General features: G+C 40.4%; 1 protein-coding gene across 1 annotated transcript in view; it reads left to right on the forward strand.

Annotated features, from left to right (window-relative positions):
- usp43a (ubiquitin specific peptidase 43a) overlaps window positions 1–25,572 on the forward strand; it is a 116,498-nt gene that overhangs the window by 61,730 nt on the left and 29,196 nt on the right. The window contains exons 5-8 of the mRNA XM_034203337.1: window positions 9,325–9,460; window positions 10,772–10,916; window positions 21,303–21,471; window positions 23,529–23,640. Coding sequence (XP_034059228.1) covers window positions 9,325–9,460; window positions 10,772–10,916; window positions 21,303–21,471; window positions 23,529–23,640 — 562 coding nt within the window. The remainder of the gene's footprint in view (window positions 1–9,324; window positions 9,461–10,771; window positions 10,917–21,302; window positions 21,472–23,528; window positions 23,641–25,572) is intronic.

Below are 25,572 nucleotides of genomic sequence, written 5' to 3' on the forward strand. Positions count from 1 at the left end.
GAGAAGTTCCGTCAGAGGAAACACTGTAGTGGAAAAATGTTCACAGAACCTCCTGTAGTAACCCACCATACCCAAAAATCTCTGGAGTTCCTTTTTGGTTGTGGGTATTCAGATATTGCCCTGACCTTGGCCAGAACTGGAGCCACACAACCCTGACCCACCACATGACCAAGGTATGTCACTGTGGCCTTTGCAAAGGCACATTTGGCCAAATTAATAGTCAGATGTGCCTCCGTCAACCGTTCAAACAACCTCTCGATGCGCTGAACATGAGCAGTCCAAGTATCACTGCAAATTACCAAATCGTCTAGATACACCGTACAGCCCTCTAAACCCGACACCACGCGATTCATCAAACGTTGGAATGTAGCAGGAGCATTTTTTAACCCAAACGGCATTACCTTATATGAATAAAGTCCAGATGGTGTGATAAATGCTGCTATTTCCTGTGCCCGCTTAGACAAGGGGACCTGCCAATACCCTTTAAGCAAAGCAAATTTGCTAACATACTTTGCAGACCCCACCTGATCTATACAGTCATCCATCCGTGGCAAAGGAAAAGAGTCTGATTTTGTCACCGCATTCACTTTTCTTAGATCAGTACAGAATCTAGGTGTCCCATCCTGCTTTGGCACCAAAATACATGGAGACGCCCAACTAGATGCTGATGGTACAGCAATTTTATTCTCCACCATGTAATTAATCTCTGCATCCAACTGACTGCGCTTAACTGGTGGCATGCGATAAAATGTTGCTTAATCGGCTGAGCGTCCCCAACATCAATATCATGCTCAGCCCAGTCAGTTTGCGAAGGAGTGTCTCCAAACAGACACAGATATTTGTGTACCAATGCTGATAATTCCTCAGGTCTTGATGCCGCCAAATGAGACAACAACCCGTCTAAATTATCTAGCGATTCCGAATTTCTCAAACGACCACAGAGCAAACTATCATCAGGTTCGGGCACTATATCTCCCTCATGCGTCAAACCATGTGTCACCACCACAGCCGGCTGCACTTTATCCTTCTCCACCTCTGTGTCTGTGTTAACCTCCCGCTTGTGGTAGGGTTTCAGAAGATTTACATGACAGAGGCGTTTGGTCTTCCTTCGTTCTGGTGTTGCCACAACATAATTTAGGTCAGAAGTTTTCTCAATGATAGTGTACGGACCTGAAATGGGGAACCAACAATAGGCATAAGTGATAGAACCTGGTCACCTGGATTAAACTCCTGTCGTGCCGAACAACGGTCATAGAACTTCTTCATGTTACTTTGAGACACTGACATCTTTTCCCGTGCCATACTCAAAGCAACACCCAAACGACGTCTGAAGCCATTCACATAATCCACCAAGCTCCGTGGTGGCTCAGTGTCAACACAACCCTCTTTCAGCACTGCCAAGGGACCCCGTACAGCATGTCCGAAAACCAACTCATTAGGGCTAAACCCCATACCTTCATGTACCGCCTCCCTTGCAGCCAACATCAACCAAGGAAGACCTTCCTCCCAGTCTCCATCTAGCTCAGTACAGTAAGCACTAGGGCTGCACGGTATTGAAAAAAAACTGACATCGCGATTTCCCCCCCCCCCCTGCGGTATATATATCGCGTTTTTTTTAACCTGTTAAACCCCAAAGTCCCGGCAGGTACTTTACTTTTTTTTTTCACTACAGTGTCTCAGGGGATCGTAATATTTAAGAACCTATTAATGTGTTATACCAGATTAACGGAAATAATCTCAGCTAATTGACGATACAAACCATTTTTACCAAAACAAAACACAAGTCTCATAAGAAGCATCTAAATGACCCCTGAGCGAAAAATGCTAACGCACTTTGGCACAGAACTCAAGATAAAAGTACCCTTATTATTACTTATCATAGCTGCATTTACAAGATATCCGATTAAAGCTGAGGTTCCACAGATTATTTAGGTATATAGTATCATCACCGAGTGATCTGAACTCGGACAGGGGAAGCAAACACAGACATCACAACACGTACCTTTACGTAGCTTCTAGGGGAGATGTCTCACCGTAGCTGTCAATCTGATCAAAAGACGTGTTCAATGGCATTAAAACGAGAAAGAAAAAACGCGGCTGAATTGGTTAATCCATAGGTTTTTAAAGTCTGTATAAAAAAATGATTTAATTTATAATCCATAATTCCATTTTCTCCGGTATTGTCCTCCTGTACCTCGCTAATTTTTTACCAGTGTTTTGATAGTCTGCAAACTAGCGGGGCGGGGCCTGCTGTGATCTGATCAAGAATGATTGTGATTGGTGGTTTGCTGTGCATGCAGGGGAAGTTCTCCACACACCAACACGTGAACAAATAAGGAGTGAGAGTGACGCGTAGCCAAAACCGAAAGCTGCATACACTCTGGTGGCTACCATTAGCAGCTAACTTTTGTGCTCCGATTTTTACATAAAAATGGAATTATGGATTATAAACAATTGCTTCAAAGCTACATATACATTATCAACCTATGGATCAACCGAGTTTTTTCTTTCTCGTTTTAATGCCATTGAACACGTCTTTTGATCAGATTGACAGCTACGGTGAGACGATCTCCCGTAAAAGCTCCGTAAAAGGTATGTGTTGTGTTGTCTGTGTTTGCTTCCCCTGTTGCGAGATCGGATCGCTTAGATACTATACTTAAATAATCTGTGGAGTCTCAGCTTTAATCGGATATATTGTATGTGCAGTTTCGATAAGTAATAAGGGTATCTTTATTTAGAATTCTGTGCTAAAGTGCGTTAGCATTTTTTTTTAAATGAATAAAACCGCACGTCCCTGCGGTGTGAATACCGCGCATGCGCATACCGCGGTTATCGCCATGACACGGTATATCGTTCAGCCCTAGTAAGCACGTAACAAGGATTTCAATGTCTGGTGAAACCTTTCCAAGGCACCCTGGCTTTGAGCGTGGTAAGCTGTTGACTGGTTCTTCTTAATCTTCAAAAGCTTCAACACCTGAGCAAACATGTGAGATGAAAAATTGGAGCCTTGATCACTCTGGACGACCTTAGGAATACCAAATATTGAAATAAACTGTGACAAAGCCTTAACCACAGCCTTAGTTGTAATCGACCTCAAAGGATAAGCCGCTGGATACCTAGTGGTTTGACACATCACAGTCAGCAGATATTTGCAACCAGACTTTGAACACGGTAAAGGGCCCACACAATCCACAATGAGATGTGTAAACGGTTCACTTACCACTTGTATAGGCTGTAGTGGTGCTGGTTTGATCTTCTGGTTTAGTTTCCCCGTTAGCTGACACACATGACACGTTCTAATATACTGCGCCACATCTCTTTAGACGTGGCCAAAAGTAGTGTCTCAGGATGTTCAAATATGTTTTCCGAACCCCAAAGTGTCCACACTCATCATGTGCGACTTTCAGGACCAGAGGACGAAACTTAGTTGGCACCACCAGCTGGAAAACCTCAGTTCCCCCACCATCAACAGCCACAGGAACCCATCTTCTAAACAACAAGTCATTATGCAACATGTATCCACTTGAAGTGTTTTCCCCCTGTGCAACTGGCGCAACACAGTCAAAAAGGTCTTTCAACGAAGAATCCTGACGTTGCTCCTCTCCCACCTCATGGTGTGTAAGTAATACCGAAAACTCAGACAAAGATGGAACCTCCACTGTGTCAGTTGGCTTTCCATCTGGTAGCAAGTCATGATCCCTTTTGGCCCTAGCACGTGTGATCACACACGAGGCCGTGACGTCTGGCATCACTGTAGAGCACTTCTCAGATCCTGACTCAATCAGACCACCAGTGACTAACAACACAGAGGGAACATCAGCCCAGACTCTACCACCTGCCAAACCGTTACCCAGAATGAAATGTATCCCCTTGATTGGAAAAGCTGGACGTACACCAATAGCTACCTCCCCTTTAACAAGGTCACAGTCAAGATACATCTTATGAACAGGAACATCCCCTGACTCCGAACCGTGTCACTTTCCTCAGACAAAGACAGAACAGAGTCAACGATAAAGGAGTCAAATGCACCGGTATCCCTCAATTTTAATTGGAACTCTGACATTGCTACCTACCAATGACACCAAGCCCTCTCTTATAAAAGGATCATAGGACGCCAAAACCTCTGATCCCCATAAGTGGTCCGTAAGCACCTCGTTAACACAGCAGCTTTTCACAGGAACAGCTAATGCAACTGGTTTACCCACAAATCTTCCTCCCTTGGATCTTGCTCTAAGCGCCGGACATTCTGGTTTCCAATGGCCTTTCTCACGACAATAGTTACAAGTATCCTCAGATTTTTCCCAAGCCACTTTCTTTGGATCCATCCCCAATGAACCAACATCAACAGCCCTTCTACTTCCGCCAAAACCGGGTAGCGCTCCCGCGCGCCCTTCGAACCTGCCCTTATGAAGTAACACAAACTCATCTGCTGCCACCGCAGCTTCGGACACCGAAGTAACCCTGTGTTCTATTATATAAGTAGCAATGTTGTCAGGAAGAATGTTTTTGAACTGTTCCAAAATCATGAGTTCACCCAAATTGTCAAAAGAAGTGATGTCCAGAGCAGCTAACCAACGTTTAAAATGAACCGACAAATCCCTCGCCATTTCCACATATCTTTGACCCTGTTTTTTCTCCAAGGACCTAAAACGCTGTCGATAAGCCTCAGGAACGAGTTCATATGCTCTAAGCACCGCCAATTTTATTTTAACATAGCTAGAGCTATCCTCCAGACATAACGCGGAATATGCAGACTGTGCTCTTCCTGTGAGCACACACTGAAGCATCAGGGCACAGTCTGCATCCAGCCAATCCCTAGCCTTAGCTACCCGTTCAAAAAGCAAAAAAAAAAGTGTCAGGATCACTTTCATTAAATTGCGGTAACAAGCGCAAGTTGTTAGCATCGAACCGATGATGGGACCTGGGCACCTGTTCACCGTGCCGCTCACCCAACACCGCACCATCTCTGACCATAGAAAGACGTTGTCCTTCCATATCCAGTTTGGCTTTCTCAGTCTCCTGCCGCATCCGCTCCACTGCAATTTCCTTTTCAACCTCCATCTCATGCCTCATTTTGTCATGATTCAGCTGCAACAATAACATCTCCTGCTGCTCAAAGGACAGTGAACTAGCCTGCAACAGTGGTTTTAACAACACACCTATTTTCTCTGCCGGAAACACTCCTGTTTCACCTAATGCCGACACAATATAATCTTTTATAGTGATTTTTAGCCTCTTATCGCCGACGATTTCCACCGAGAAATGTTCAGCAATAACGAGCAGCTGCTCCATTGAGAAATTGCCAAGGGCTTCCTGAGATGGAGCCCTGATAAATGCGTCTACATCCGCCATACTATCACACAACACCGGAGCTTACACTGAGACGAAAAGCAAAAATAAATGATTGGAGTTCCCCCACTAACTGCGGCACCCACTAACTAATCTCCTCCCTAGTCTTCATGTAGTTACTTGCGGCGGGTACTTATGCACTGGAGACCGATGGTCCAGCAAAGCGACTAGCAAGCTAGCAACAATACTGCGACCACGGCCATGCCCCCAAGCCGAGGCTTCAGCCACTTTCACCACAACATTAAACACCCTGCCCAACGATCCCAAGGGAACCGTCGCTATAACCTACCAGGGGAAACTCCGCACAAATAATGAACTAACTCCCAACACTAGCTTACTTTACCGGAATGGACGAGCCCCCAGCTGTCATGGCTTGGCTCTCAGCCACAACAAACGCGCGACAGAAACGAGAGCGTGAATAGAAAAAAAAGAGTTTATTTGGCTGCTGCTGAAGGACACAAACAGGCGAAACAAGAGGTCAGCTGGTCGTGACTGCTCTTTGCGTTGCGTCCTCCTGCCAGAGAAAGAGAGAGCGAGATCCGGTCCAGTCCTTTATCCGGCTAGCTCCAGCCGCCAGGTGTCCTCAATTCCCGTGAGCACACACATAGGGAGAGTCATTAAAGGGCCACACACACGCATACCCACCACCAGAGATAGTGAGGCAGGGGTCGTCACAGTAATTGTTACGTGGAGTAATTTAAGGGTAATTTAATGAAGAAATAGAAAAGGACATGTATCATAATAGATGCTCTGTAAGGGCATACATTAAAAAAGGAAATTGGACAAATATGCGTAGACACACATTTATTTACACAAATATGATTTACACACCAACAGCTGCTGGCCATGGTCATAATCAGAGTGATAAATGTTGCCCATCAAAAGTCCCCTACCAAACACTTTCTGTGTTCCCATTTTGAACCATACCAGAAGCTGCATGTCAGCAAGGTCCAGCTGTAAGGGAGTACGCCTTTGACATATAAAGAAAGAAAGACAGAGACAGAGAGAGGGAAGGGAAGAGGAGGGAATAAACACAGGCCTCCTGTTTCCCCATTGACAATAGAGATGTAAATAGAGAGAGAGAGAATGATAAATGTAAGACTCTGCATGGGACAATATGGGATTTCATGTCACGGTTATCCTGTACAAAACAATTGTTTATTACAAAATCATGCTGATAATCATTAGTAAATAATTATGCTTTAACTGCTCTTAAACTGGCATCATAACAAACTGGAATCACGTCAACATTTTTTATCAAAGATGGGACACAGATCTCTTTTTTTGTAAACAATTAAACAAAGGTTTTTATTTGTATTACGGTATATTAAGGTGTTTCTTTGATGATTTGTATATAAAAAAAGACCCTCTCTTCTCTTGCTACCATGATATCAAGCAAGACAGCTTTTTCATTTATGTGAGATTGTTTCTGCGTTGTCCCCAATATGGAAAACCAAAACCATCAGTTTACCTTTGTGCTTAGCGGGTAACCTCAACATAGTAGGCCTTGGCTTATCTTATCCCCTTTCACTCTCTGCCCATGTGTCCAGTCAGGCATAAGATATCTTCAAAAGAGAGAAAAACAACAAATATCCATTTAATTTTACTCACGCGTTTTTAAATGTTGCCTACTTTCAGTGAATCCTTCTATCTTCACACATGCAGACACTGCTGCTCTGCATCCTCTCTGCACCGTGCTAACCCTCAGTTTAACAGCGCGAGTTCTCTGACAGTGTGTGGTCTGTTTCTGCTGAGCCCAGCACAGAGGGAAATTCATTCAAGTTCAGTTTAGACTCACTGCTGGCCCCCCACACTGACCTGACCCACACACACACACGCACAATACAACCCACCACACGTACACATAGACACGCACAGTGGCCTCACTGCTGCAGCAGTATCCCAGCAGAATGCCTGATAAGTGTGTGGCCCCCAGAGACCCAGCAGGCTCCGGCTGGCAACTGGGCTCTGAGGTCTGGGCGCTGCAGATAATGGCGGTGTGGCAGAGAGAAAAGGAGGACGGCTGTATCTCTGAGGGTTTTTCTGCTCATCTAACCTTGCACAGTCAGTCTTAGCATAATTCTTAACAACCATATTTTTGGAAAGAGTCAAGTTTTATTGTAAGTCATATAGATGGCAGGTTTTGACAAGAAGATGAATGAGAGTCAGACAGTGTTATGCTAAATTGTGGGAGTAATTATGCCAGATTTGAATGTCCTAACTGCAACGTTTTTTACAACAAGAAAGAAAACACTTTTATGACGCTAATGTTTGCTGATAGTTTGATTTTCAAAAAAAAGAACACCATCTAATTATTCCAAGTCTTGTAGTTTTTCACGGACACCTGAACACAGTTATTCAAATCAGCTCCCCCTACTACCACAACATGAAGACAATCATTATAAAATATTGCACTAGTTAAAATATTTCAAATTGTATTTTACTGCCGTATACTGTACTTGTTCACGCTTACGATATCTACTGGAACAAATGGATTCCTGTAAAGCCGAAAAACATAGCAACAAAACTGAAATCTCAGGAAAGCAGCTGGCAGAAATGTGAAGTAAACATGATGTGTTGTAATTCATGTAAATCATGCAAAAAATATTTCTTTGGTTGATACATCTGTAAACAATGTGAATATGATACCGGCTCAACATTTTTAAAAACATTTCTGAATGTTTTGAACTTGAAAAGCCTAATGTAGTGCACTCTCGGTGCTGCAGGTGGAAACATACTGTATGTGAGGTTGCTGTTTACCTGAGTTTATCTCGCTCTAATCCAGCAGGGTGCTACTGTTGCAAAAACTACTTCATAAAATAACATCTCTATTTCGAGTGCCATCCCACACCTCTCATCCCATTTTATTGCACGCCTCTGTGTCTCATCTCGAAACATCTAACAACGTAAACAAAACATCTGATCAAATCCTCCGCCGTCTGCCCTGTCAGCTCCCCCACTGCTAACACACTACCTACCTGAATAATGCATGATGGGAACAGGAAGTGGAGATGTCAGCAATTATACCGTCTTTTTCCCAAATGTGAAGGCGTGACCTTACTCTGTCTCCCCTTCTTTTCATCACTACACAATATATTATCTCATCCTCCCATCCATCATCCCTGCGTCCCTTACAGGAGCTGTTCAGATTTCTGTGAGACAGACATGTCACAGCAGCTTCCTGCGGGACCACCTCTGATCTGCTGGTGTAGATCAACATGTCCACTCTTGCATACATTTACAAACACACACAGGAAAAGGAAACACTAAAGGACAACATCTGAAAAGAGTTAATTCACTCCAGATATTAAGTCAGACACGGACAAATTGAATTGTTTATGCTCATGAAATGAGACTTTGTACAACAGTATTGTCGGAGGAAATATTTTACAGCTCAGCCAGGCATTTCAATGTCTCATCTATTAAATGTTTTGTTTTGCTGTTTAGTAGCTGAAATACATCAAGACTCAATACTAATAATCTTTTGAACAAACTGACAGACTGACAGCACAGTTTTCTTTGTGTGTGTGTGTGTGTGTGTGTGTCCTATACTTGCGGGGACCTACATCTGTTTACACAGTCACGTGTGGGGACTCACCTCCCTTATGGGGACAGTCAATGTAATGTCCCCTGAAGTGATGTATACGTGTGTGTGTGTGTGTGTGTGTGTGTGTGTGTGTGTGTGTGTGTGTGTGTGTGTGTGTGTGTGTGTGTGTGTGTGTGGAATCAGTAATATTGTAAACATGCCAAATCAAAATTGCAAAACAATTTGGCACTTTACATATCATCTATCTTCATCTCTCTGTCATCCTACTCCTCTCACTCACTCACTCACTCACTCACTCACTCACTCACTCACTCACTCACTCACTCACTCACTCACTCACTCACTCACTCACTCACTCACTCACTCACTCACTCACTCACTCACTCACTCACCTTAACACCTTAATTCCTCTCCCTTCGCCCCCACAGGTCGATGTGTGTGACACTGGTGTTCAGTACGAAGGTTCAGAGATACCTGCGGGTGGGGCTGGCTGTACCTCTCTTTGGTTCCCTGTCCTGCCTCAGATCAATGGTGGCCCAGGAGGGCAACATCTCCCCAGACCAGGTAGCACACACACACACACACACACACACACACACACACACACACACACACACACACACACACACACACACACACACACACACACACACACACACACACACACACACACACACACACACACGCACACACACACACGCACAGGCACACAAAGGACAAACCACATAACAACATGTGATGACAGTAGATGGCTTTATGTCTCCATTGCTAGGCGGGAAGTCATCGAGTGCAGTTTTTCTTGACAAGAAATATTGTTAACTTTTCCCTAGAACTCACATTCTATTTCCTAGAAGGGTAACACTTGAGTGCATGCACACAGTGAACTGAAATGTCACCAAGAAGATAAAGGGCAGAGGAAAAGGTTTCAGAGGCGTGTGTTCATAAATCTTTCACCTACCCGGCAACAGATGATGGATCTTTTTGGGGGTTTATAAACCTGGTTCTACAGGAGAGTGAAATGGATGCAAAGAATCCAATGCCCCATCATTACCATGTTCATGGTTTATAAGTGCATTGTTCCTCTATTCATTGTTAATAACCACACAAACATTTATGTTGAATCTATTTTGAAATACACTCTAAATAACTGTCATGGTGTAATTATATGTGTGGCTATGAGATGAGTGCTGCTCTGTGTGTCACCCTCTGGCTCTCAGTGTCTGCTATGCATTTGCTTGGAAGTTCAATTCTTCTTTTTGTCACTTTGTCAGTGTTGATGCATCAATGTTCCTCTGTGTGTGTACCTTAGGGGAAGATGTCTTTAATAACATATATAAACCAGGAAGTTAGTCAAGTTAATCACAAATGAGTGTTTTGAAACTCAAATTGTTAAATACATTTTTTTTAAATGGTGTCAGTCTGCTCAAAAACGTACGAGCAATGAATACAATGTTTTAGATTTTTCTCCTAAACATAAAACTAGGAAATAGATATTTTCAAAGACTAAAAGGAAACGTGTCCTTAACATAATTCCCATTGTAGATGTTTTAAATTGTATCTTGTATTTCAATGGCCACGTTTTGATCTCAAGTTGTGTGCTTGTTTGAGACGTCTCTTACAAGCTGCTTTTTGCTAATATATTAGCAACAGTAGTCATTAACATTTATTTTAAATATGTTACATTTTAAACTTATGTTTCGTTATAATTTGTATTCCCTTGTAGTTTTCAACAAAGAGAACCCAATATCTGGTTCAGCTCTGTGAGGATCAATTAAGGAACAAATGTTAACACTGTCTGTCGTCATAACTACACTGTACTGTAGCTATGTTCGTATGACCTCGATTTGAACCTTGAACCTATCTGTCTCTCTCCAGGTCATCCTATCAGAGTTGTACTCTACAGGTTTCCAACGATCCTTTTCAGATGATGATGACATGACAGTAATTGCTGATAGCGACGTTATCTACGCCTTTCAGGCTCCGCCCCTCCATAGTCGAGGAGGCTCCACACCACACTCAGGTAACCATGTCATAAGATCTCCACTGACGACACTCACTTCCGATGTTAAATATGTAAAACTTTCTTTTTGTTTTGAATATTCTCAGGTGCTTGCTCACCGGCTTTAATTGTATTCATGGGGGGAAACAGCAACAGAGTTGTGTGTCCCTAAATTAATAATTGAGAGCGATATGAGGTTGAGACAGCCTTGCATCATCAATGGCCTTTAAAAACCCTTTTCATCAATGCAAGGCATGCCGTATGCAATATTGACAGAGAAATTTCAAACATACACCTCTTGCTACTTTATAAAGCAAGCTGGCTAACGCATCCCCTTTGAGATTTGCATTTCTCTCAGGAAATGTGAACAGAAATGTTTGAAAATCAGTCAGAAAACTTTTAATTTATTTTATATATGTAGGATAAAGAAAAACTAGATAACAACTAGATAACATGTGGCATCAGGGTTATGCAACAATACAATGAGAATATAAAGCATACAAGAATGGGTGTTGACCAGGCAGGCGTTAATATATTTTTTGATGAATTATGGGAAGGATCACGCAGAATCTGCTGCTTGGAGTTTGACCAGTCTTTTTAAATGTGTTTCTCGTGGGTTCCCTAACTTTAGGAAAGTGTAACACTAAATATGTGTAGTCGCCCTTTTAATGCGTGTCTTTTGAATACGTTTCACATATATTTCTTAGGATATTCCTTATCTTTGTCCAGGTTGGTAAAGGTTAGTAAATGTGATAATGGGCCATATCAACCCGACTGGCTTTTCCTTATTCTTGTATGCTTTGGAAGGTATTATTGCATAAAGTAGTGCATTGTATTTCTAAGTAGTATACATACGTCTTGAAAATGTATGTTTAACTTTAAAACACTGTGAACAACACAATTTTAACTAGAGTAATAATCTTAGTGTGAACCAGACAAGTAAGCATATTTTCAAAGCATTCATTTTCAACTTTCTTTTTTGGCATCCATTTACTGTACAGCATCCAACAACACTCTATAGTGTTGGCCTAACGTTAGCATCTTGGTTACTATGTATGATGTTCAACATGCGCATTGATTAAGTTATGAGATTTATGAGAAAAGTGATCAGGAAGGAAACTTCTAATGAAGCAGAGATGTGCTTCATCATAACATCAATGTGTTATTTTTCATCTCTAAGGCCACCAGTGTGAACGCTCTTTTATCTTGATAGCAATCCTTTACCCTCGCTCCTGTTCTTTGGCATTGTGTCCGAAACAGGGCTTTTAGATCTCTTTTTTCACACATTAAGTACTTTAACAGATCAACGTTCCTGTCTTCATTAAGTCATATATCTGATCGTAATGTCATTAATTGCCATTTCTGTGGGTTGCCAGTTAGAGGAGTTATGTCTCACCTTTGTCCATCAACGTACTGCTGAATGAAGTCTTAATGTTTTTTGTTACACCCCAAAGATGAATGACATGAATAATTCACTTACATACTGAAAGTACTCATGAAAAATAAAGACTCTTCACTTTCTCCACAAGAGGCATCTCTATCATCACTTCACAAAGTAAACCAGAGTACTAAGACAGGCGGCAGGCACATATCATCACACACACACACACACACACACACACACACACACACACACACACACACACACACACACACACACACACACACACACACACACACACACACGCACACACACACACACACACACACACACACACACACACACACACACACACACACACACACACACACACACACACACACACAGGCACACACACATATGTGCACTTGTTGTAATGAATCACACTTAAGTGCTCACTGGGAAATATGACTTCCATTCTTGTGAGCAATCTGGTGAAAATGATGAATGGCCCTTACCTCGATCACAGCGGACCAGATTGCAGGATATAAAACGTTTATTCAATGAGATTTATGTCATGTTTTATAAAATGTAACATGGTCAATTTACACAATCATTATTGCTCAGAGCCCAGCATCACATCGTCGAGGTAAAAGATGATGGACAGCTGACACAAATTGACACGGAAAGTTTCTAGTTTTCACAATCAATGTTATGGTCTAAATCACAATGGGAAAGTACTTTTCTCTTATCTTAAAATGATCTTGTTTTGATTTATTTTTCTTTTACTGTTATGTTTTAATGATATACATTTAATATAAATTGTTTTCTAAAATTATCAAATTTAAATCCAGATAAATATATGTTCAACTAAATTTAAAGAAGAATTAAAACCATTTTATCGTTTGCCTCTGCCAACAGTTTATATCCATGTGGATCCAAAAAGTCACAATGAGCGCATTCATTCTTAAAATATGCATGTCATAGTGACTTCCAAATCATAATCACTTCATGCTTTTTGTCCCAGTAAACATTTTTGCCAATTTTGAAGTAATTTCCTATCGGTATCCCTGAGATATTGCATTGAGGAGAATGGGAGAGACGCATAGACAACCCAAAAACAAAATGGCCGCAACCACGGCTGGCATGAAGTCAAAAAAGTATAGACAAAAAGAAGCACCCATATAAATTAGAAGCAGTAGCAGTGTTACTATGGTGACTGAGATTATGTAAAACCATGATTACTCTGGGATTAAGGAGGCCTCACTTTGTCAGTTCAGTGCATTCACCCTGCTGTAAGTATTTTATACAGTAGAGTACGTAATAATAGACAAGCCAGATCAATGGTTTGTAGATTGTGGTGACTGGTTGTTTGACTGGTCCTTCACGTATGTCAGGTAGTGCAGAGGTCACTTCCTCAGACTAAACATCCCTTCAGCTACAGTACTGCTGCTGTCCATCACTCAAGTTTGTTTTTGCAGCCTCTTTGAAAAAAGTAAAGCCTCCTGCTGCCATGATGGATGACTGTATGGAAAGCCTGTAGAACCAACAATAAAATGAAAAACACCACTTTTCAGAGGAGGTCTAATTGTAGTTTTACTAAATGTGAGTATTGTGAGAATGTGAATGTGAATGTGAGAATGTGTAGGTGATATGTATGTATGATATGTATGTATTCATACATTTGATTTTTGTACTTTCAAAAACCTTTAATGACAGGGATCATTTAACCTGAACTGGCTTTATTACACTGGCAAAGGCATATGTAGATTTCTATCTTTATCAAACTCAGCTTCAGTGATAAATTGTCAGTTTATGTATCTGGAACGTGATGTACAGTCTCACCCTCAGTTTTAATTGTGCAGCATTTAAAAACAAAGACTAACATGCAGGGACTATATGAAGCACTTAGATGTATATATGGATATGACTATCGTTAATCTGTGATCTATTCTCTCGTAGCTATAACAAAACAGATCAATAGAAATCGAGGTCAAGCCTGAAATCCACAAAACTCTAGTTTTAGAAATGTTGGAGAAAAATCATTAGTATTATTTTCTTTTTTAATCTGTTTACAGTGATAGATGTTGAGATAGGACTTAAATTGTGTTTGCTTCTCCTATTGCTTTAATTACATCTAAATGGTAACCCTTTGATCATATTGCATAACATGAAACATACACCACGTAAATATTGATGGAGGTTTAATTTGTGATATTCAGATCTGAAATGACCTTGAGATTATTCTCAGGTAATGATTTGTTTTCCAAAATTATACAGAAATCAAGTCATGAAAAATGTGATTTTGGTGAAAGTTATATTTGTCACAGAGAACAAACCTTTTACCAAGAAAACTAATCATGAAACCAACAGCTCCACAGCCCACTATGTACCTTTCTTCATTTACTGCCTTTTTATTATTCTGTTGAGCTGCTGAAATCCTTTTATATATTTGTTTTCTTCCTCAGAATCACAGAGCTCATACAGCTATATTAAATAAATCATAGTATACAGAGTCCACAGAGACTAGTTATTTTTGCCATGATAAAAGAGGCCATGAATGAAAAATGAATACTTAAATTAAAGTACAATTATTTGAAGTATTATTTAAAAAGAAATAAAACGATGTTTTGTACTCTATGCTTGCTTAAAAGTAGCCACATATAGTTTGCATTTTATCAACTATTTAACTGTATACTCTTTAAACACTGCCAGGGCCGGTACCTTGTTCCCTTCAGTGTTCACTTCCTGTCTTCCCTTGTCTTTTTCGTCCAGCTCTCTGTGTCTTAAACCTCTTCCCTTCTCTTGCCCTGTTTTCTTGTTCTTGATCTCTTTATATTTTCTTTTCCAGTGACAATTTAGAAATTATGAATCACAAGTGTAGTGCTCCTTACAAATATAGAAATGTATGTTCCAAAGGGACAACCTTAAATTGACTGGTCTTCCTTCTTTGGATTGATATGAATGCATATGGTCCCTTGATCAGAGCATCCTTAGAAATGGTATGCTATGGAAAATAATTTATCAATCATAATTGAGTATTCAACTAAACCATGTATTATTTATAGTTATTGTCCTCTATTACTGTAATTAATTATCCAAACAGTGTTGTAGGGGTCTGATTTGTATGTAATTTTCTTGGTCGGGTAGGGGTTGATTTGCATCAATGAATAATGAGACGCCATTCGAAGAGAAACACGATATATACAAACGTCTAGCTTGTGTAAAATCACTGTCATGCTTTGTAGGCAGTGATCCTACGGATGGTTTAATGAATGCAGGGAATTCCTTTTCCTCATAACCTGCTGTGTTTTTCCGTGTGTGGGAGCTGTTTTCCTCCTACTTTCAGTTTTCAATCAGCAAGTGTTTTTGGGTATATTGGATAAGCTCCGCTATTTGGTACAATAATGAGGTTTCGCTTTTAGAGGAAATGGCAGCAGGAGGTCTCATGATGGAAAGCACTGAAAAATTAATTGGGTCCCAAGCACCACAGTAGCATCCTATTTCACCCCCTACAATCCTGGCAATTTGCACATAAATAGAGTGGTAAAGTTCTGCACAAAGAAAAGGACTTCCTGCTAAATAGTAGCTCTTGGAAGCTAAGTGTGCCAACTGGTTTAATTGTGTGTAATTTTCACTCAGTGCCCTTGAAATTAAAAAGTAAAACATTGAATTAATAGAGAAGTCCAACATGATTTGAGAAGAGTGTATTGAGGTAGTCTCGAACAGATAGAGGCCAACTGGGCTTTAAAAAAGAGCACATTTGTGTTTGATGTTAGTGTGTTAGAAAATAGAGAGGATTTCCTGGGTAACATGGTAGAAAAAAAGGATTTGTCAGGAAATTACAAACATAATCTACATGGATTGTGACATAGATGCAGTTATCAAAGTCTCCTGTATATTCCTCCCCCCTTCTTCTCACTTACACACACTTACAGTACAGTGTGGCTCCACAATCAGGGATCTTGACTGTTCAGACAAACCTTCGAGCTGAGGGTAAGCCACTGTCATTCCCATCAATCTGCTGAGAGCTGTGTGCAGGTGGAGAGTCAGGGATTACTAGGTGTTTATCTAGGTGGTCACATCATTCAATCAGCCACTCAAAGTCGGGTAATAGTTTTGTACGAGAAAATACACACACTATTGTGATTTATAATAGACAAATCAATTCCCACAGCCTCATAATGTCAGCGTGTTAAAGTATTGGACTTGTGATTTTTGCTAATATCAGGATATTAGCAAAAACATAGAATATATTTCATATATTTTAATTTGTTTCCTTTTCTGTGGCTTTTGTACATGTTCTGACGGAATGAAAGAAAATGATACGTACAATCACACTGTCTACATGTCAAACCTTTAGAAAACAAGGCTTTTATTTTTCTTAAGTTAATATAGCAAAGTGTTCTCAACAGTGTAGCTTGATTTCTTTTTTGAGATGTAACTAAAGCAAAGCTGAACATTAAGCTAAAACTCACTAAGTTCCACAAAGCTGAGCAGAGATGTAGATTGAGGTGCTAATTCTCTTTAGATTCATTTCTTTAAGTGACTCTTTCACAGTGTTGCATATTTTTCACATTCTTATTCTATACATTATGGATTATAGAAAAGAAAAATCCAATTTAAACATTAAAACCGGTTTCTTAAGTGATCATGTGCTGTCTTGCAGCAGGAAACATAACATTGGAAGCTCAAGGACTTATAATGTGTGAGCTCTTGATGCTTTCCTATATATATCGTCTTCAACTGAGACAAAGACATCACATGCACATGAAACCCCGCAAAGGAAACATCCTGTGCAGTTCCATTAAGGCCATTACAGGTTGCCTAAAGCAAACCCAGTGCAGAAAGCAGAAATATGCCAGGAACATTCACAGGCCTTCCAGCAGGGTTCATCAGTGAAAATAACCTGAAGAGAAAGTCTACACTTGGTGCTCTGATCACCACCACTGCCTCTGGAACGTGTTTACAAATCATCGGGGAAATAACAGCAACCCTCGGCTCAGCTGCCTCATGGAGAACATCACAAACCTGCCCACAACCCTGTTAAACCTAAACCTGCAGTATGAGTGGGATACAACTTTAATTGTGTTTAAGAGCAACAGGCAGCAAGGCTGGGACACATAGACATTTTCTTCTGTTCATACTTATTTTCGTGCTGCAACATATATTCTCTCAAAGTATATCTGCCATTTTTCATCTTGTTTCTTCACAGATATAAACAACAAAACATTGCAGTAGTGTTGCTGGACTAATATTTAAGACATGATTCGTGCAAAATACAAAGGACAATGTCAATGGTGCAACTTCAGCAGCTGGCATATTGTGCCTTCTCATGACAAAAAGAGAAGAGCAGAGGGGATATGCAGTGTATTCCAGAGACATATGAGAGGTAAAAAGAAAGAAAAGAAGAAGGAGCGAGGGCATCAGGTGTTTTGAGTTCCTCCCCAACCTCCCTAATCTGTCATTTTGGCTGTTGGCAGAAAGCTCAGCTGTTTTGCTGCCGACAGAGAGCTTTGTGGTCGGATGGCTGTTTGCTGTCGGGAACTCTGATTCACCCGGGGCAAAGCCCAACAGCCCCCTGGGTATTTTTAGCCTGGTGTGTGGCTTGCACAGATAGGGGTCACCCATTTGGTCTTGGACCACTTGAAAGGATTGTGATTCTCAGAAAGCCAAAATCCTCTCTTGAGATTTTAGCTTTTTATTTGTTACACAACTATGTAACGATGTGTTACACAACAGTTTGGTAAAATAACACCAGTGTTGAATTACCTTTCCTACAATACTATTATACTTACAATAAGATTGATGCCGGACCAACGAAGGTTCTAACTGAGGCAGAAACTCAACGTCTAGCGTTTTTTACAGAGGAACTTAATTGTGAATACTATCTTTATGTGTTATCATTAGCTTTAAGTCATACTGAACCACTGGTGCCTCAGCCTCAGTCAGCAGATGCTTTGCCCACACTTCACACACAAATTCAGTTATTCTGTGTGGAGTTAAGGGGTCTTTGATTTGTAAAAGTCCTGAAGATAGAAAAGACGCAAGCTGTGCATGTGTCTGTGTGAATACTTAGTCCTAACTATGTTTAGATATAAGAATATACTGTGTACAACAGCATACTATGTCCTCCCAGGCACACAAATCCTTCCAGCACCCATCCCATGAATTTGAAAAGCACTCAAAAATCGTCTTTTAGAGCTGACCGCTGCTTTGAAGCTCAGGGCTGATTCATCCCAAACAGCCAGTTAGCGGAGAGTGGGGCGGGGGGGAGGAAGCAGATAGTGGAAATGATGAATGGAGTACCAGGGAGAGAGGGGAGTAAGATAAAGCAAAAGGAAGGCAAGGGAAGACAAGAGAGGAGAGTGATCGCCAGAGGAGGTGTAGTGTCTTCTTCAGGGCTAAGCTGTTTAATTAATGCTGCCTTACTAACCACCTCCAATCTCAAGAGCCTTTTCTGTATCTCTCTCCCTCTCAGTTCACTTGCATTCACTTCAGTCTTCATGTTTATCTTTTAATTAAAAATGGCTGATCATGACAGTCACAACACGTCAACAACAAATGGTTTAATTGCATGCTAATTTATCCTTAAATAAATACGTTTATGAAAGGACATGCAGCTTCTCTTCTTCTTTGTCTCTGTACATTTTGTTCTTCACTGTTGGGAATTACTTTTTTTAAATGAGCAACTTTCTTTTGGTCCTGGGAGAAATCCTCCTCACAGTCTCACCTTTTTAATCCACTCTGCCTTGTTCCACCCCACTCACATCTCCCTCTGTCTGCGGCTCTCCTCTGTCCGGCTCAGGGAGGGAGGAAGGAGAGGTGAGAATGAAAGTCTGGCAGGAGGATTTCCCAGCAGACGCTGGGACATGTGGGACGAACCACACTCCTTGCCAATCTTATTATTTTCTGTCACTTCCAGCCACTGGTGTTTTTATAATAGGGCTGGATCCTTTTACTGCTATTCAACCCTTTATCCTTGCTGTATATACTATATGAAGATTCAATGGTGATTCACATGTGTTGTAAACTTAACTGCAAAGCATTGCCTGACAATATAGGTCATTGGTTTAAAGCAACTAAAGAGCTAATGCCATGTGTGTTTTTTTATGGTTATGTTCTGGCATAATTATGTCGGAATTAACTTTCCTTTAAAAAGTAACAATTAAAAGTATCCATTGATTATAAACGTGATATCAAGGAATCATGGTTGTTTTATGATAACGTTTCATCTGCAAAATGTCACTCAAAGACAGAAATTGATAAAAAGAAAAAGTTTAGAAATAGACAAAAACTATAAAAGATGTCAAACAGCTGCAAAGACTATAAAAAGGGGCAAAATAACCACAAACCAACACAAACTCAGGAAACAAAGACTAAGAAAAAAACTAAAATAATTACAAAGTGACAGATTATTTACACCAAGAATTAGATAAATGTCTAAAATTGAAAATGTCAATTATAGTTGTATAATTGTTTAGTTGGACTAGAGTGTTAATGGTTAGACAGTAATGCTGAAACTAAACATTTATGGTCTTTCACTTTTCAGCCTCCCAATTGAAAAACTGAGAGGCAAAGGAGACAGAGAGGGTAGAGGGAGGGTTGACTGAGAGAAAGAGTGAGGAGATGAATTGGCCATCTAAAGGGCAAGGCAATATGCATAAAATGTCACATCAAGTTGCTCCTGTCTGCAGAGAAGGAAACACATCACTGTGTAGCTGTTTGGAACAAAACGTTACTCAAAGCTTCCTTTTTAATTTCATGTGATGGTTTGAAAGCCAGTTGTATTTTTCTATTTATATATTATTAATTTTTTACCATAAATGTTATTTACTTACTTAAGTCTGAGTGTTTAAGCTCAATCTTTTTTTCTAGTATCTAGAAGTAAGGTGTGTGTGTGTGTGTGTGTGTGTGTGTGTGTGTGTGTGTGTGTGTGTGTGTGTGTGTGTGTGTGTGTGTGTGTGTGTGTGTGTGTGTGTGTGTGTGTGTGTGTGTGTGTGTGTGTGTGTGTGTGTGTGTGTGTGTGTCTCAATAATCTGTCTGCTTTCGTGACGCTGTTACATCTAAGCTTTACATCTATTCACACTTGATTTCCTGCATCTTTATTTGAGTGTGTGTATGTCTGTGTGTGTGTGTATGGTTGGAAGGTGGCAGTGATTCATTGCACAGTAGAGGTGGAACAAGCATTGGTTAATTATGTAATTGGATAATGTCAACGTTTATGTTGACTGGGACACAAGAGGTGGGGCCTCCTGTATCCCCACAGCTATTATGCACTAGTAATCACAGCATGTATGTGTGTAAGTGTGCGAGAGGGATCAAGTGTAATTCTTCGTACAGCTCCTCTGGGTGAATAAGAATCAAAGGGCGGTTTGATATTAATGGACATTTTCTGAAAATGTTTTCTGAATCACAGTGTAAACATGTCATATTTAGATGTTGCTCCTTGCATAGCAGTTTCTCATTTTGACACCCAGAGCTGTTTTCTAGCTTTGGTCCATTTCAGTCCTGCCTCCAAGCTGAATATAATAAGCTTTTGACATGAGTCACATTTTAATAGAAGAAGTGCTTTTACCGTGTGACAAATTTACAGCTCTCTGCAAGCAATTTCTTTGACTGAATTTATATTTGTAACCTTACCAGGTCTTAAGAAAAACACTACCTGTGTAACAATGAATTATGCCAACTAAAACCCTTTTATTAACCCTTACACTTAAACTTAGTGATATAGACTCTTCCTTGTATAAATATACATAATGGATCTGATTAGTCTGGGCATCACATTCATAGGAATCTGTTCATTGGCATTAATATTTATACATTATAAAAGTCAACTTCTTGTTTTTAAAAGATCAGATTTGGTCAATTGTACCACTTCCTGTTTGTATACACAACGTAGGTGTAAACTGTGGTCCAAACTGGTACTGATGGAATGTTGTTCTTCACTAAAACTGTTCAAAACACCTGTTCTACTTGTTCCAGCTAATGCCAGGTTGTTTGTCATCCTTTGTTAAACGACCCCCCCCCCCCTCTGCTCCACTCAGGGTATCACCACAGCCTCCCCTCCTCCCCCTACACTTCCAATGCAGGACCCGACGGGCAGAGGTTACCTTCTTCTGGCACCCTCTCCTCTGAATACCTGAACCAGGGCGGCTCCACAAAGGTTCTCCTTGTCATCTGCAACACAGCAGGATCTGGCCAGCAGGCGGTCAGGTGAGCTGCAGGATCAATTATTGTTATGGTCTTACATGGGGGGAAACCACTTGTTCTGAAAAGTGAAGCCAAAGAGGAGAGTGCATTTTATCTAATGGTCAGCTCCTCTGGTTGCAAGAAAGCTGACAGTAAAAAAGTGTTGTTATCGTAATCGTGCTAATCAAACAGTAGAAAAGTCAGTAAATTTAGATTTATTTAATAAGATTGCAGAGACACTGTGCCTATTCAGTCGTATAAAGAATGACTGATTAATTCATTTGACTTAATCCAGAGCTGCCGCAATATAAACATTTAGCTTCTGTTTGACTTTGACCTGTATATCTATTGCATGAATGGCTATAGACAGGGCTCCTTTTATTTAACTTGTGCAGCTTGAGCCCCATTCAGCTGTGGCTAGAAGCTGAAACCTGAGACTGAGTCCAACAATGCAACTCAAACTGAAACACTTAACCTGTAAAAATTACCATTTAACGGTTGCCATATGTTACTCTAACAAGTGTAGGCAGCATCAGTAAATAGTTTTGCAACTAGAATGGATCTGATGTTCACCAACAACACAGCTGGATGAATGCTCTATGCATGCCACCCACAGATTAGCTGCGTTGTTGTGTTTGGGGTTAAAGGTCCCTGAGGGGCTTTATTGCATTGCAAATAAGAGGAAATGTCATGATCACGTCCATCTTCACAGTTATGGCATTGTCTCTTAAGGAAACATCATCAATAAGGTACATTTTGTCAGCTGCTAAAAACATTTATCTTAGGTGCACACTGACTGGTTCTGTCGCTGCTTGGTTTGAGGAGGCACTTTCATGTTGAAAACACAATGTGTGTTTGAAGGACTGCAGTTAATTGCAGTAAATGTAATTCATTGTAATGTCTCAGAACCCATTATGAGAAACTGTGTGCTCTTTGTAACACAGAGCATCATTCAAATAAATACATGCATTTAAGTCAGGGTAGCATCCATCCATATAACTTCGTGGTTAGGATTGTATTAGCATTCAGTAATATTCTGATACTAGGGGGCTTATTGTGTGTAAATAAAATGTTTTCCATCACCAACAAAGCTCTTTTAAGAGGATGGCTCACATTTCTTTACAGGGATCAATTAAATCTAACATTTCCTTGAGTCATTAAAGATGTTTTCATATTTCCCTTCAGTCGTTCAGTTTCAGTCATCATGTCTGATAACAGATTCCCTTAAACTCACTCACTATGTTAGAATTGGACATATGAGCACTTGTTTGGCCCATGAAACATGTGTGAGTCCGTCTTTGTACTGTTACACATCCATCACCAAAATTAAAGCTCAGTTCCTACACTTTTGAACCACTTTTGGCATTACAGATTTTGCTTCTGTAGCAATTTGAAACAGTATAGCACCTTCTACCAACTTTTGCAAGGATGGTGTAGGCACACAAACTCTTGCAAAAAAATATACGAAAGTCAAACAACAGCCAACAAACTAAAACCTCTAAAATGACAATAACATTAAATCAACTTGTCCTGCTACACAGTAATACACTGGCAATTGATTGTATGTGCTTTGAACCTTGAAACTTCAATATTCAGCTCTTTATCTCTAAATTATCCGTGAGAGATCCTGAAATACTTGACAAACACAACTGACTCTCATTAGCCTCGCATATAAAAGTCTCTGATATAGCCTTGAGTTAACCTCGAGACAGGGAACCCATTACAGACTGGGTTCTTTACTTTATTTGGCCTCTGACCCCATATAATGTCCCTTCAAGTTGTCAGTACAGGACACAAGGAGCGGACAGTAAAGCCTTGATGCTCTTGACACATGACAGCTTGACAGATGGGGTGATGACACAATGAGTTGAAATGACCTTCAATGGAGGCACTCTCTCAGAAATGTAATTTATATTGTTTAGTAGTTTTGGTGACTTCAAAAGTGAACCAATGTTTTTAAATTGACTGTCAATCTTTCACTTTTCTCCTCTCCTCTCCTCTCCTCTCCTCTCCTCTCCTCTCCTCTCCTCTCCTCTCCTCTCCTCTCCTCTCCTCTCCTCTCCTCTCTTCTCTTCTGTCAGGTTTGGACCTCCATTTCTCATGCGTGAGGACAGGAGCATCTCCTGGGACCAGCTGCAGCAGAGCATCCTCAGCAAGCTGTATTATCTGATGCTGAATGGATCCCAGGCTCAGGTAATGCCTACACCCCCAATAAGCAATAACTTCATCCAATCAATTGTTGTACCCCTTACCCTTCGCCCAGGAGTTCCTGGACCATCTCCACTCCAGTGGAGTAAATTAAAATAGCAGAGCAGAGATTAGTTTAATCAATTTTCCTGATAGGATTCTGTGTGTGAATTCAATTGTACGCATTGTTTGTTTACAATTACCTGAGTCGCATTTGCAGCTCTACATAAAGACCAAGGTTAAACCCCACAATAATGAGTTGAGAAAAGTTGTCCTTCAGATGTTTGTTTTTCATTTTTCTGATTATAAATTATTTAATAGGAACTCTGCTGATACTACAACATTTATTTTCTGCTTAGCATGCTGAGTGAATAGCTGTCAGGGACTTCTGTATTGTATTGTCTCCTCATTATTAACTATCTTTTGTGGTTCTCTTTTTTTATTCATACAGTAGAAAGTCATCATTCGTTTTATTTTTATTAATTCCGAGTATGGGCAAATATATAAATTATAATATGGGAAATGCCCATATTAAATAAAAATCTTTTAAAAGCAAAGTACACCTCAGGACACACACACACATAAACACACACCATTTATGTGAGAGTAATAATGGTTTTATGTGCTGAGTACACATTAAATTATGTCACAGCCCACTTAAAGGCAAATAATATAAATTCTCGTCTTCAAGATAAGGACTGGATTTCCATTATTGTAAAAATATGTACTATTAACGCCACAGTGGACACATTACTGCTACATTCCTGAATTAAAATGTACACAATACAGCTGGTGATTCTGAAGTGTTTTTTTTCTTCCGGACATCCAGTCTTGCATATTAAAATCCACCATCTACTTCTCCTCCACTCGTTATGTACTGAGAGCTTTTGCAGTGATACCTGACGAGCTCATCTCCACTTCATCTGTTGCTCAATGGACAGCTCAAATGGTCTGCTCAACAGGAGCCACTGCTCCGCTCTCAAATACACACACACACACACACACACACACACACACACACACACACACACACACACACACACACACACACACACACACACACACACACACACACACACACACACACACACACACACACACACACACACACACACACACACTCACTCACTCACTCACTCACTCACTCACTCACTCACTCACTCACTCACTCACTCACTCACTCACTCACTGTGGACCATCGCGTTGCCATGGAAAACGCCTTGGTAATCAGCAATATTTGAGGTGGCCTTATTCAGAGCAAGCAGCTTTTAAGCTTTTCCAAGAAAAGACGGAAAATACCAGCCTGTTATTTACTGATCATTATCTTAGTTTCTGTCTGGCCAGATACAGTACAAGCTTGTTAAACCTTCACTTTTCCTCAGTACCCAAATCTTTCTCAGTTAACAAAACTACCAGGGTGTTTTGGATTTAGATTGAACATGTGTATTTTGCTGGAAAAGCCACCAATATCCCAAGGGTAAAATGTTCAATGTATGCTTTGATTTGTTGTTCTCATAACAAAAGTAAAATGTAAAAAGCATGTTAGCTGCTGTACAAAGTCAATAAATCAATCAAGCAATCAAAGTTTATTTATATAGCCCAATATAAAAAATGTTACATTTGTCTGAGTGGACTTTACACCCTTTGTCTTCGACCCTCACATCGAACAAGGAAAAACCTCCAAAGAAACCCCACAGTTAATGGGGACAAATTGAAGAAGCTTTATATATTTAGTTAAATGCAGAAAATGACATGCAGAAAGTGTGTGAGATCTTTGCTGAAAATAGTTGATTTTCCCTCGTTCTTCTTTATGAGAGGTTAGTGCGCCACCCAGAGGTTTTTTCAGCAAGGTACAACTTTCTCTTTAGGGAATGAAAAAAGGAAAACATAACTTGAGTTGTTACCGACTTGCATGTCAGAAACCGGCTCATCTTTCCA

Source organism: Gymnodraco acuticeps, unplaced genomic scaffold (genome assembly GCF_902827175.1).
Source record: "Gymnodraco acuticeps unplaced genomic scaffold, fGymAcu1.1, whole genome shotgun sequence".
Classification (NCBI taxonomy): Eukaryota; Metazoa; Chordata; class Actinopteri; order Perciformes; family Bathydraconidae; genus Gymnodraco; species Gymnodraco acuticeps.